Below are 15,294 nucleotides of genomic sequence, written 5' to 3'. Positions count from 1 at the left end.
CCCAGAAAATCAGAGAGGTTGGAAACTAGCGGATTGCAGACCCCTAATCCTATCACACAACTAGCAGTAGCCGTGGAGTGTTCCTACGGTGATCCTAGACACCTCGTCACAGCCGGAGAGCTACATAAGCCTAAAGAGAGAAAAGGGAAAAACTGACTGCCCCAGAGCAGACCCCAAAGCAATAGGCAGCCCCCAATATATAATGGTGGTGAAGCAAGATGAAAACACTAACAGATAGAAAGATAGGTTGAGCAAACAATGGGGCCCAAGCTAACTAAAAAGGACAGGACAGAAAAGCTGCTGTCTGCAATCCAGGAAAACCCTGCTAAAAATATTACCAACACAACTGATAAGCAAAAAGGACCCTGAAGTCACTAGACTTCAAACCCTATATCAGCACTCAGAATATTCTGGAAGCAGAGCAAAAGAGAACACTGATCAAGGAAAAAGAATCCAGCACACCCCCGGCCGGGGATGGCTGAACTCCAAAAAACAAAGTAAACAAAACCAAAACTAAGTTCAATAGCAGAGCAAAAACATATCTTTGGGAAGCAGGAAACAGACTGGTCTCCAAGAATCCAGCAGAGAAATCACCAGCAACTCAGAAGGGCGTCAGCTGCCTTATATCCAGTCTGAAGTTCCCGTTACCCAGTCACCATCTACCTGATCAGGTGTTTGGTTTCTTTCATCTAAATCAGCCTCACTACCTTCCTTCACCAGAAGAGGGAGATCCTCGGACACAAAAGGTGAATGAACAGATGAGCTCACAATACGGAAAGTACAGATACACAGGACCTGTGGATGCTGAAGTTTAGCAAGCAGTCACAGGACCTATGGTCATTTGACTGCAAGGGGGCAGGGCTTAGCGTCCTGCTTTCAGAGATGGCAGGACACTATACAGAAATACTCAGTCAGGCAAAACGGAGGTCATACACAGAGATATCAGTAAAGTACCAGGGATGAGACAGAACGGATAGTCAGGGCCAAGCAGAAGTCAAAACCAAACAGACATAGAAGGTACCAAGGAGAATCCAAAGCAATATCCAGAGAACAGACCGAGTCATACACAGAGACTCAAGCAACCAGAACACAGCACACAAACACTCAGGGGTCACCACACAATGCCAAGGGCGAAAGTATAACTGACAGGGATTGGAGTGAGTATCTCAGGGCAATAAAAAGCTCTGCCTGAACCAAAGAGAGGCCACAATAATTAACCCCAGGTGTGCAGGTCAAAGCCTGCTCTGAGCTCAAGACATTAACCCCTGACGTGCAGGTCAAAACCTGCACTGGGATCACGATATGAGGCCTTGGTGGGAGCTTTTTGCCACACTTTGTCTTCCCGGATCAAGGACGAGCTGGCAGGTCAGGACACGCCAACGTCTTTAGAGGACCTAATTTCCCTGGAAACACGCATTGACTTGTGTTTCCAGGAACGCTCCCGTAAAGCCGCCCGGGAGAGATCTTCCCATCTATCCTTGGTCACACGCAGTCCGTCCCATCCGTGACTCGCTTCTGCCTCCTCAGCCCCTGAACCCATGCAGGTAGACCGCCTCAAGCCTGCAGAGCAGTGTCACAGAGTCGTTCAGGGTCTCTGCTTCTACTGTGGCAGCGCCGCCCACCTGCTACGTTCCTGTCCGGAGAGGCCGGGAAATGCCTCCGCCTAGGTCAGGTAAGAAAGGCCTCCATAAGTGCCACTGATACCTCTCTACCCTTAACCTCTCTGTTTTATTGAATCTGGGCTCTTGTTGCTTCTCGGAGGTCGCCTACATTGATTCTGGGGCAGCAGGGAACTTCATTCAGCTCGAGGCGGTCAAAAGACTACGGATTCCTGTCAGATCCTTGGAGACTCCTCGGCGGATAGCTTTGGTTACGGCAAGCCTTTGCGGGAGATTGTCACCCAGGTCACAAAAGAGGTGGAGCTACAGATTGGAGCCTTGCATCGGGAGAACATAGCCTTCTACGTGCTCCCCTCGTTGTCTCAAACATTATTATGTCTTCCATGGTTGAGAATCCATGAACCCATCCTTGATTGGCGATCTGGTGACATCCTATGCTGGGGTCAATTGTGCCAAACCAAGTGCCTGCTTTCCGTTCAGCTGTTAAAATCTCCTCCCTCCGCCTTGGTACCTGCAGATTTACCTCCACCTCACTGGTCCTTCGCTGACGTCTTCAATAAAAAAAGAAGCTGAGAGTCTGCCCCCACATCGTCCGTATGATTGCACGATTGATCTCCTTCCAGGCTCCACTCCGCCCAGAGGCCGTATTTACCCGTTAAATCCGCTCTAGTCCTAAGCTATGACCGAGTATGTCCAGGAAAATCTGACCAAGGGTTTTATTCTGAAGTCTTCGTCACCCGCAGGTGCGGGGTTCTTTGTCAAGAAGAAGGACGGGTCTCTTCGCCCCTGCATCAACTACCGGGGTCTCAACGCTATTACGGTAAAGAACAAGTATCCGCTCCCTCTCATTCCAGAGTTGTTCGACCGGCTGCGGGGAGCACGAATCTTTACCAAACTGGACGTCCGTGGAGCCTACAATCTTATCCGTATCCGTTCCGGTGATGAATGGAAGACCGCGTTCAACACCCGGGACGGCCACTACGAGTACCTGGTGATGCCCTTTGGCTTGTGCAACGCCCCCGCAGTGTTCCAGGAATTTGTGAATGATATTTTCTGAGACCTGCTGTATTTGTGTGTAGTGGTAAACCTGGACGATATTTTAGTTCTCTCGCCTGACCTGGCTACCCATCGAAGGAACGTTCGTCTAGTACTGCAGCGCCTGAGGGAGAATCGCCTCTATGGCAAGCTTGAAAAGTGCGCCTTTGAGCAATCGTCTCTTCGGTTCCTGGGGTACATAATATCTGACTCCAGCTTGCGCATGGACCCGGAGAAAGAGTCCGCCGTGCTCAATTGGCCGCGTCCTCATGGTGTCAAGGCGATTCAGCGATTTCTCTGCTTCGTGAATTACTATCAACAGTTCATCCCTCACTTTTCCTCGCTGACTAGTTCCATCTCCTCTCTAATCCACAAGGGGGCCAATCCTCATGCCTGGTCATCAGAGGCAGAGAGTGCCTTCTTGTCTCTGAAAGAAGCCTTTGCCACAGCACCTGTCTTACACCGTCCTGAGGCCAACAAACCTTTCATTCTGGAGGTAGATGCCTCAGCCACCAGAGTGGTACTTTCCCAGAAGTCTGCCACCGGTCGACTTGTCACCTGCGTTTTTTTTTTCTCCAAAACCTTTTCCTCCTTGGAACGGAACTACTCCATTGGTGACAGAGCTGTTGGCCATCAAGCTGGCGTTGCAAGAATGGAGGTACCTACTGGAGGGAGCAGTACATCCTTTTAAGATCTTCACGGACCATAAGAACTTGGCATATATCCAGTCGGCACAGAGACTTAATCCCCGGCAATCTAGATGGGCTTTATTCTTTGCTCGTTTCGATTTTGAGCTCCACTTCAGTCCCGGCAACAAAAACCTCAAAGCTGACGCACTGTCCAGGTCCTTTTTGCTGGTGGATACCGAGGAGGAGCCCACGCACATCTTGGACCCTTCCAAGGTCATCACGCTAGCACCCATCAGTTTGACCTCCCTGCTTCCGGGTAAGACCTTTGTTCCCGTGAACAACAGAAGGCGAGTCCTGCGCTGGGGTCATGCTTTCAAGCTGGCAGGTCATGTAGGTCTCAAAAAGACTATTACCCTTGTGTCCCGCTACTACTGTTGGCCGACCCTTCTCCAAGATGTCCGTAACTTCATCGCCTCCTGTCTGTCTTGTGCCAAGAACAAGGTTTCTCGACACTCTTCCCTCCGGTCTTTTACACCCGCTTTCAGTTCTCTCGGCAGCACATAGCTATGGACTTTATTACCGATTTGCCTCAGTCTTCGGGCTGCACTGTCATCCTCGTAGTAGTGGACAGGTCTTCCAAGATGACTCATTTCATCCCGCTTCCAGGTTTACCCTCAGCACCCGAGCTAGCGAAGATTTTCGTCCACTATGTTTTTCGCTTTCATGGCCTTCCCTCAACATTGTTTCGGATAGGGGAGTCCAATTCACTTTGCGGCTCTGGAGGGCTCTCTGCAAGAGTATGAACGTCATGCTTGACTTCACCTCGGCTTACCACCCGCAAACCAATGGTCAAGAGGAACGCAACTAACCAGACTCTGGTAACCTATCACCGACATTTCTCTAATGCCCACCAGGACGACTGGACCGACTTACTCCCGTGGGCCGAATTCGCATACAACAATCACACCAGCGAATCTTCATCCAAGTCGCCCTTCTTTGTCGTCCACTGGCAACATCCTGGTGTGCCCTTGCCGGTGCCTCCTGTCTCTAGTGTGCCAGCTGCTGATTTTCTGTCCGGGGGGGGGGGTTCTCCAGGATCTGGCAGGAAACCAGGACCGCTCTCGAACAAGCTCGGGACAGAATGAAGAGACACGCGGACAAGAGGCGCCTAGACTCTCCACTATATCATCTGGGAGATAAAGTCTGGCTCTCTTCTAAATTCATCCGCCTAAGGATCCCTTCACATAAGCTGGGTCCCCGGTACATTGGACCCTTCGAGGTCTTGGCACGCATCAATGATGTCTCTTACAAGTTGAGGCTACCCGCCTCACTCTGTATCCCTAATTCATTCCACGTTTCTCTTCTAAAACCAGTCATCCTCAATCAGTTTAATGCTTCTACCACTCTTTCGCCTCTCCCGGTCTCCTCTGATGATGTTTTTGAGGTCAAGAACATCCTCGCCATGAAAAAGCGAAAAGGCAAAACCTTTTTTCTGGTTGACTGGAAGGGTTTTGGCCTTGAGGAGAGATCTTGGGAACCCCGGGAAAACATCCAGGCGCCTCAAATCCTGGCTAAGTTTCTTTCCAGCCGTGGGGGGGTACTGTCATGCCTCGGCCGCCTCCAGCTCCTGCCTCTCTGCCGCTGCCTGCGTCCATCACGCCGCCTACCCCCGAGCCCCACTGGCTCTCGGCGTCCCGGCACACGCCCGCCCTGGCTCCTGTCATCCGTCGGGGGCACGCGCGCACTGACTTCAGTGGCACACGCGCACCCCGTTGCTAGGCAACCACGCCTGTCAGCCCCGCCTCCTCTATGGCTTGGAGGTTCCTGACCCGGAAGTCCTCTGCGCACTCTGCTTATCAGGCCGCCTCTTCCTCCGGGCTGTGCCTGACCGTCATTTGTGTATTGCAAGTGATTCTGGCCCCACGTCCTCTGTCGCTCATTGCCTTCTCTATTGCTAGCCCTGTCACCTTGTCTGTGCCCTCAGGCCCTCCGTGTGCCCTCTCCTAGTGCCTGTTCTCCAGTGTCTCCGTATCCTGCCCGTGTTCCCGTTCCTGTGTCCCAGCCGTGTCTCCCTGCCAGTGTCTCCACCCTCTCCGTGTTCCCGTGTCGCAGCTCTGTCTGCCACCAGTCTGCCTTGTCCTTCGCTGAGGGCTCTTGTTCCGTCCCGCGGTACCAGCTGCCGTGGTGATAGTCTCTCTCGGGCCTGCCCCTAACGCTCCCTGTATAGGGGGCGGTCCATCTGGTCCGCTCGCCCGGAGGAGGTTCGTTATCACGGTCCAGCAGGTCTACCTTTGGAAGTCCACTCATCCTCACACTGGCTTAGTTGGCCATAGGAACCAATCAAAGCTCACCTTTCACTTCTCATACTGCTCTAGTAAAATAAAAGCTGGACTCTGATATGTTGAACGTAAAAAATTTTTAGTTTCGTTCAACTTGTAAAGATTTTTTTTCACCAGCACTGTACAAATATAAGATGCCCAAGAGAGGTAGTGGTGGGCGAGATTTGGTCCCCACTCACTGGCATCCTGCAGACAAAGTGTATCCCAGTCCTGGTGTTCTGCTGTGTATGTGATTCTTCCCACTTACTTCTGGCCTGCAGGCCTCTTCTGACTCCAGGAATCCTTCTTCTGGAAACAGGGCAGAAAATAATCCAGGGGACACATGGTTAATAAAAATCAAACTTTTACTTTGAGAATGGCCTGTAAATACTGTACAGACTGCAGGTACAAAGGATAAGGCCCAACAGGCTGTCATCTTTCCCACAGGTACTGGATACAACTTAAGCCCTGGTTCTCGAGATAGGTGGCATATCTCCCTCTGTGGCTTTCCTAACCCTTGGTAATCTTCTTCACCTCTAGCAGTATATCTGGACTGCAATAACTTCTGCCCCATGTTGTCTGAGTACATCTTTCCCTGTAGCTTCACAAGCTGAGTGTGCCCCTGGCCCCGACATCCAACTCGAGGCTGCCCTTGGCCATTAGATGGAATCACACAAGAAAGGTATTTGCGGCAATCCCCTGCCCCGAATATTAGGCTCACATTGTCCCTAGCAGCCAAAAGTCCTACTGCATATGCACTTCTGCCCTTGTATTAACTATTAGATACAAATGCCTCAGTGACATCCTATGTGTTACAAAAAGGGAGATATAATGTGTTCCCCCTAAGAAAAGGGACACCCACTCCAACAGATATGCATGCAAGAGAAAATATGAGTCAACAGGTGAATAAGGTAAAAAAATCTTACAATCTTTATTAGAACATATAGAAAAACGTCATATCAAAAATACAGTAAGTAAAATGACAACACCACGGGGTAGACGCAGCTCACCCAGGGTAATGCCCACTCCCCAATGCCTTTTTAGAGCAAAAAATACATGCAGTATATGTATGAACAAGTACACAGCAAGTGCAATTAAAGACTAGCATGTCAGAAAATAGTGCCCAAAGAAACACCATGGGATACCGATAGATGGCGATCGCATAAGAGCAGCCTAAGTGGTGCAATATCTTACCCAGGTGTAGGCAGGAGCGGGATGACCCCAGGGCCAGGTAGGGGAAAGCCTGACGCGCGTTTCGCGTGGAAAGACCACGCTTTCTCAAGGGAAGTATGTGTGTGGTGGGGCGCAGGATCTTCTTATATCCCATGTGACGCGGTCACATGGGAATCAGTGAGCCAATCAGCGTGGTTCTACACGGCGCATGCGCACTGAAGACCAGAGGCGCCAGCTGATACAGGGGGAAGGCGTCACACATCACCCCGGCCGCAAGGAGGAAGTAGTCCTCCCGGAGCCCGGGGGGAGGCAAAGAAACACCGCCCCCAATCGCCAGCACCAAGGAAAACAGCGCGCATGCGCACAACCACTAAATCACCACGGAGATGTACTATCAAAATAGAAAGAAAAATACCTCCACAACAAAATGATATAATGTAGGTCCAGGGTGTACCAAGAAATGTGCCCCTTAAAGATCACGAATATGCAATAATATATAGTCATATATAAAAGATCCTATATCAAGAATACAATTTCAGACATATATGCAGGCACAATACATAAGGTCATGTAAACATATAGTGGAGGAACTTGATGATACAATAGATAACAGGAGGTGATGAAGAAATGTTTTTGCTTCCAGATGAATTAGAAGGTCCCACGACAAGCTAGAAAATCAAATTAAAAAGGAAAGAAAAAATTTTTTGTATTAACTAAACTGACACTTCCTGCCTGTCACTAAAGGGCCTGCCACACTAAGCGATATCACTAGCAATATCGCTATAACGTCACTGGTTTTGTGACGTTATAGCGATATTGCTAACGATATCGCTATGTCTGATACTTACCTCCGACCGGCTCCCCCGCTGGTTATCGCTGATCGCGCGAGAACATCCTGGACCGTTTCTCGTTGTCAGCTTCCTGTGGCTCTGAAGAGCGACGCGGGTGGAGGACATCAGGATCGCCTCGTCTGACAGGTAAGTAGCGACCCCCGACCCCTGCGATGTCGCTGGTGAGATCTGCCTGTGTGGCAGCTCACTAGCGACCACTTAGCAATGCACCAGCGATCCTGACAGTGTCATATCGCTGGTCGGGATCTCTGGTGCATCGCTAAGTGTGACATTACCTTTACATTCAGTTCCCCCTCCCAACTGGGCTGGCCAATTCAGTTAACCCTGTCCCAGCTAACTGCAACTCCAGGGGATATTGTACCTCTACCTGTGTTATTGAATTGGGCCCTTTACATATTTTTTTTTACAAGGACCGAGTGTGCAGGTGAAAAAAAAAAAAAGAATGCAGTCTGCATAATTATTTTCAGTTTTTCGGATGAGATTCACGTATTCGAGTATAAGGGTGCACAAAAAAAACCCACGGATGCCATATGCATCATCCGTACTACACTGGATACACTACAATTTTTAACATAAGAAACAGCATATAGACCTGGACATTTTTTTATTTTTTTTTAACTCCTGATGTATATAAAAACAGATGTGATACAGATGGAAGAGAGATGAAAATAGTTATTTTCTGGATGAACCCATTTTAGTGCCGACAGGTAACTTGTAACATGTTATTTTGCATGCAGTACGTCCCTCAGTTGTATGCTTTCACAACAACTGCTATAAAAACAAAACAGACAAATATAGTTTGTGCAAACAAGTGTAAATAAGGCAAAAATTCAATAGCAGTAAGCAACCAACTAAGATCATGTGCAATTCACAGACCAGTATCACAGCTGCAATGCGGAAAGTTACACATGGTTTCTGCCAATTAGGCCTTACCCAGATCATTCATTTCTGCAAAGAAATAGACCCTTTTTCAGTGTGCTGAATTGGTTTATCATATATTTTTAAGCTTTGTGGCCGCATTTGCCATCCATGACAAAAAAAACCCCGATGGAAGTTTCCAAAGCTTCTCCTACCAAAGGCAGTGAAAGAGACAGCACAGCGCATGGAGGAAACTCAGACGTCATTCGTATGTGGTTTGAGAGAATTTCATTTTTCAAACCAAAGTACAACCAAAAGAAGAAACAATGAGCATGTGGTCATAAGCCAAGATCGAGGCAAGATGATGTCTGAAGTAAAAAAAAAAAAAAAAAAAAAAAAAAAAAAAAATTTATTTAAAACATTAAAACAGTCATTTGGTTTGATGGTGGCACAGAAAACAGGTGCCCGCACTTCAACAAAAACAACAGGTCAATGATATACATTAATTGGATATACGGTATATGTAAAAATAGAACCACAAAAAAAGTAAAAATTACCAAAGAGTAAGATACTACAAATAAAAGGGAGCACATGCACTATATACAGACATGTAGTTAGAGAACATAGGTAACGACAAAAAATGGTTCCAAAAGTGAGGGACACAAATTGTGCAAAAGTATATCATATCGCATCGGTGTGCAAAGAATAAGGGCATGTGTCCACAATCTGAAGTTGGTGCGGGTTGGACGCTGCGTACTTTTGCAATCTCAAACCCGCAGCGGCCAGCTGTTACAGCATAGCGGATGGAATTTCAAGAAATTTCATGTCCACTATGCGTGCACAGACGCCCGCAGACACTGACATGCGCGCGTCATTCCAGACCGCAGCATGTCAATTTCTCTTGTGGAGACGCGAGTCTCCGCAAGATGAATTTCACCCATACAATGTATTGGACGCGGTGAATCAGCACAGCTCAGAGAACACATGCGGATTCACCTGTGTTCAATAGACGGCAGCGCTTTGGACGCAGCGAACAAGAGCTGTGTCCAAAGCGCTGCCACTTCCGGATCGTGGGTACGCGGCCTTAGTACAACTGTTCATGTGTTTAGGTGAGTAAAGAATGAAGATAGATGTTAAAGATGACTAAGTATGTGTGATGTTCAGACGCAGCAACAATACAAGCATGCTAAAACATTAAAAAATATATATATTTATATATATACAAAGACATTAGGACTACACAAAGGGGAGCCAGATACCAAAGATAGCAAAAATACTAAGCGAATAAGATAAAAAAAAAAAAAAAAAAAGAAGGGCATATGTAGTCGCAATCCTGGTCAGATGCCAGACAAGCAAGTGTAGCAGCAAGGTAAATACAAAATAATTAGTCCAAGATAGTGCTACAAGCTAGCGGAAAAATGACATGGCATTCATGTAGACAGTGTATAGATGCATGCAGGTAGATAAATAGCACAAAAGAAAACCAGATAACAAAAATGTAAATAAAACACATGGCCCTAGAAACTATGTATCTCTCTCAAAGCTGTCTAGAGGTAAAGTGCATAAAGAGAAGGGATATAATAAATCTATATATACCAGTGGTCAGTAACCCGTGGCTCCTGTGACTCCCAAAGTACGTTTCGCCCAATGGCTTTCTCAAGGAGAAAGTATATATTTATCATATCCCTTCTCTTTATGCACTTTACCTCTAGACAACTTTTTAGTCTATTAAGCCTTCGCACTTTATAAAAACTACTTGTAAGGGGTTTTCTTTATATTGAATCATGTTCTTTGGTCAGTTTTCCCAATAATGATCTTTTTCTCTGTACTATGGTATTTTGATGTTTTTCTGTTTCCCCTAATTTTCATGTTTTTAATATTGTTATTCAATAAAACTATATATTTTTACTCTTGGATTCATTTTGGTTTAGTCACACATTTTGAGTAGGTGTTAACATTATATTCAATCACATTATATACAAACACACACAAATAAATAGACATATATAAACACAAACACACACACGTCATATACACATATATTATATACAAATACACATTATATAAACACAAATACACACACGTCATATACACACAATACACATATTATATACAAATACACATTATATAAAACACACATCATATACACACATTATATACAAACACTCACAAATAAATACACATATAAACACACACACACACACACACCATATACACATATATAAATACACACATACATACACGTCATATACACATATTATATACAAATACACATTATATAAACACACACCACACACACAAATACACGTCATATACACATTATATACAAATACACATTATATAAACACACACATGTCCTATACACACATCATATACACACACATTATATACAAGCACTCACAAATAAATACACACACACCATATACACACATATATAAATACACACACACATCATATACACACATATATAAATACACACACACACACACACACATCATATACACACATATATAAATACACACACACACACACACACACATCATATACACACATATATACACACACACACACACACATCATATACACACATATATAAACACACACACACACACATCATATACACACATATATAAACACACACACACACACATCATATACACACATATATAAATACACACACACACATCATATACACACATATATAAATACACACACACACATCATATACACACATATATAAATACACACACACACATCATATACACACATATATAAATACACACACACACACATCATATACACACATATATAAATACACACACACACACATCATATACACACATATATAAATACACACACACACACACATCATATACACACATATATAAATACACACACACACACACATCATATACACACATATATAAATACACACACACACACACATCATATACACACATATATAAATACACACACACACACACATCATATACACACATATATAAATACACACACACACACACATCATATACACACATATATAAATACACACACACACACACATCATATACACACATATATAAATACACACACACACACACATCATATACACACATATATAAATACACACACACACACACATCATATACACACATATATAAATACACACACACACACACATCATATACACACATATATAAATACACACACACACACACATCATATACACACATATATAAATACACACACACACACACATCATATACACACATATATAAATACACACACACACACACATCATATACACACATATATAAATACACACACACACACACATCATATACACACATATATAAATACACACACACACACACATCATATACACACATATATAAATACACACACACACACACATCATATACACACATATATAAATACACACACACACACACATCATATACACACATATATAAATACACACACACACACACATCATATACACACATATATAAATACACACACACACACACATCATATACACACATATATAAATACACACACACACACACATCATATACACACATATATAAATACACACACACACACACACATCATATACACACATATATAAATACACACACACACACACATCATATACACACATATATAAATACACACACACACACACATCATATACACACATATATAAATACACACACACACACACATCATATACACACATATATAAATACACACACACACACACATCATATACACACATATATAAATACACACACACATCATATACACACATATATAAATACACACACACATCATATACACACATATACACACACACACACACATCATATACACACATATATAAATACACACACACACACACATCATATACACACATATATAAATACACACACACACACACATCATATACACACATATATAAATACACACACACACACACACATCATATACACACATATATAAATACACACACACACACACACATCATATACACACATATATAAATACACACACACACACACACATCATATACACACATATATAAATACACACACACACACACACATCATATACACACATATATAAATACACACACACACACACATCATATACACACATATATAAATACACACACACACACACACATCATATACACACATATATAAATACACACACACACACACATCATATACACACATATATAAATACACACACACACACACATCATATACACACATATATAAATACACACACACACACATCATATACACACATATATAAATACACACACACACACATCATATACACACATATATAAATACACACACACACACATCATATACACACATATATAAATACACACACACACATCATATACACACATATATAAATACACACACACATCATATACACACATATATAAATACACACACACATCATATACACACATATATAAATACACACACACACATCATATACACACATATATAAATACACACACACACACACACACACACATCATATACACACATTATATAAACACACATCATATACACAAATATATAAATACACACATCATATACACACATATACAAACACTCACAAATACACATATTATACACACAACCATTAAAGAATCAGTAGCTGGTTATAGCTCCTTGTGGCTCTCCGTAGCCACACACGGCGCGGTCGGGACGGAGCTACCCGTAGCCACACACGGCGCGGTCGGGACGGAGCTACCCGTAGCCACACACGGCGCGGTCGGGACGGAGCTACCCGTAGCCACACACGGCGCGGTCGGGACGGAGCTACCCGTAGCCACACACGGCGCGGTCGGGACGGAGCTACCCGTAGCCACACACGGCGCGGTCGGGACGGAGCTACCCGTAGCCACACACGGCGCGGTCGGGACGGAGCTACCCGTAGCCACACACGGCGCGGTCGGGACGGAGCTACCACCGTCACACAGACGCTTTTCATACTTTGTGTGCGGTTTCTCCGCTTCCCTCGGGGACTTTGCTCCTTTTTGTGCCTTTACTTGCACCACTTTTTCAGGCGTCTTCTATTCTTCGTCTTTGCTGGCCCGGACAGATTCATAAAATGCACAGCACTATAACGTGCCATTTCTGTGGCGCAGGCCTCAGTGAGCTTTCTGACAGAGACAAATGAAGCGCCATTTCAATCAATTTCCAACTTTTTGAACTGAATTCTTGGAAAATGTTTAAAAGAAAACTAAAATGCCTCTTTTTCATATTGCATCAAATTTGTCATACGTCAACAACATTTTGGTCTAAAACAAGTGACGTCAATAAGCGGCAGATGACCCTGGGGCAGTGGCCAGTGCGGACGGCGCAGCCACGTGTGAGCCCTGCTCACCTGTACCTCACCTGTGCAGCAGTCACTGACTGCTCTGTGCCGACCCCGTGCACCGCCTGCAGCGGTCACACACACCTCCATACTGCCGACACTTACCGGCAGCTCCACGCTGATGTCCGTGCCGTCCAGCAGCAGCACCTTACAGGTCAGCACCGCCTTGCTGTCCCCGGCCGCAGGGATGTGAACTGTGGCTCCTCCACCGACCACTGGGGGCGTCAGCGGGCTGTGGTGTGGGTAGAGCGCTCCAGCAGGGGCTCTCATCACCATGGCTCCTGCATCCCTCTCATCCCGGCCACCGGCACCGTGCACTATGGCGGCACTTCTCCCTCCGTGCCTCTGCATCGACCGCCGACCAAAGGTCCTCCGCAGGAACCGCAGCATCATCCTTCCCTCCTCCCTCTTTAACCCTTTCTGCTCTTCCTGGATACCAAAGCTCAGCCCTGAGCAATCAATGGGCAGCTTTCCAGTGAGTGAGCAGCAGGTGAGCGCAGGGTCCCGGCCGGTGCTCGGCGAGCAGTGGCAGCCCCTGAGGACGGCGTCGCCACTCACAGTACAGCCGTGAGGAAAGTTTCACGGTCACGTCACTCGGCCACGGACATGTTCTCATGCGTGGACGGCAGGCAGGAATGGCAGCATCCCGGGGAGCCTGCAGCACCGAGGACCGCTGCCGCCCGCCACTTCCTCCTGTCCGCGGTCACTTGTTGGCTGTGTCCTCGTCTCCCACAGAACTGGAATGACACGGCTGGTTTCGCGCCTCCTCCTCTCCCGAGTGTCTCCTCCCTCACCGGAGTTTGGCTCACTTCCCAGCCATTCTGGTGACCAGGCAGCAGGTGTATTAACCCTGTCAGCGCCGCGGGCTGGGGAGGACACGGCTGACGGTGGCTTCTTGCGTGGAGTCTCCTAATGGCTTTTTTCATCATCAATTAATCAGAGTTAAAAACAAGAATAATGGCTGAAAGCAGAAGGTGCGACCAAGAGGCCGTTCCCTAGGTGTGAGAGTGCGGCTTCTGATTTCCTAAATGAATGTTACACCTGGAGATGAGCAGCGGGTAACCGCACAGCGCCCATATCCGCTTCTTCCTCCTCCTGAGGGAAAATCTGTGGCCATTGCCGAGCTAGGCAGGTAGGCTATGTGCGCACCTTGGGGATTTATTTGCATTTTTTCAGCCAAATCCGCATGAAATCTACAAATGTTTTGACACCTGCGGATTTGTTGCGGACTTCAGTGCCTCAATGGGGAAAAATGCTGCAGATCCGCAAAAAGAATTCACATGCTGCGGACACCAAAACTATAGCATTTTTACAGAGCCCTTGTAACACCACTAACGTGGAAGCCCCCTGTATTTCTGTTAACAGATGACAGACCTGAGTGAGGGCTGGCTTTTTTTGTGGA

The 15,294-nt window shown here is 45.6% G+C and overlaps 1 protein-coding gene across 9 annotated transcripts in view; it reads right to left on the bottom strand.

The window, feature by feature from the left end:
* EPB41L4B (erythrocyte membrane protein band 4.1 like 4B) overlaps positions 1–15,091 on the bottom strand; it is a 1,031,490-nt gene extending 1,016,399 nt beyond the window's left edge. For 2 of the 9 annotated variants that reach the window (XM_073587749.1, XM_073587750.1), the window contains exon 1: positions 13,998–15,071. In XM_073587749.1, coding sequence (XP_073443850.1) covers positions 13,998–14,285 — 288 coding nt within the window. In that variant the 5' untranslated portion in view covers positions 14,286–15,071. Of the gene's footprint in view, positions 1–13,997 lie in introns of all 9 variants that reach the window. The other 7 variants (XM_073587745.1, XM_073587746.1, XM_073587753.1 and 4 more) reach the window with 7 other exon arrangements.
* Positions 15,092–15,294: the final 203 nt, after the last annotated feature.

This window comes from Dendrobates tinctorius, unplaced genomic scaffold, assembly GCF_039654945.1.
Source record: "Dendrobates tinctorius isolate UK_male_01 unplaced genomic scaffold, ASM3965494v1 ptg000102l, whole genome shotgun sequence".
NCBI classification, from domain to species: Eukaryota; Metazoa; Chordata; class Amphibia; order Anura; family Dendrobatidae; genus Dendrobates; species Dendrobates tinctorius.
The sequence above is the reverse complement of the archived record's forward strand: the minus strand, read 5'-3'. Positions and strand labels throughout refer to the sequence as shown.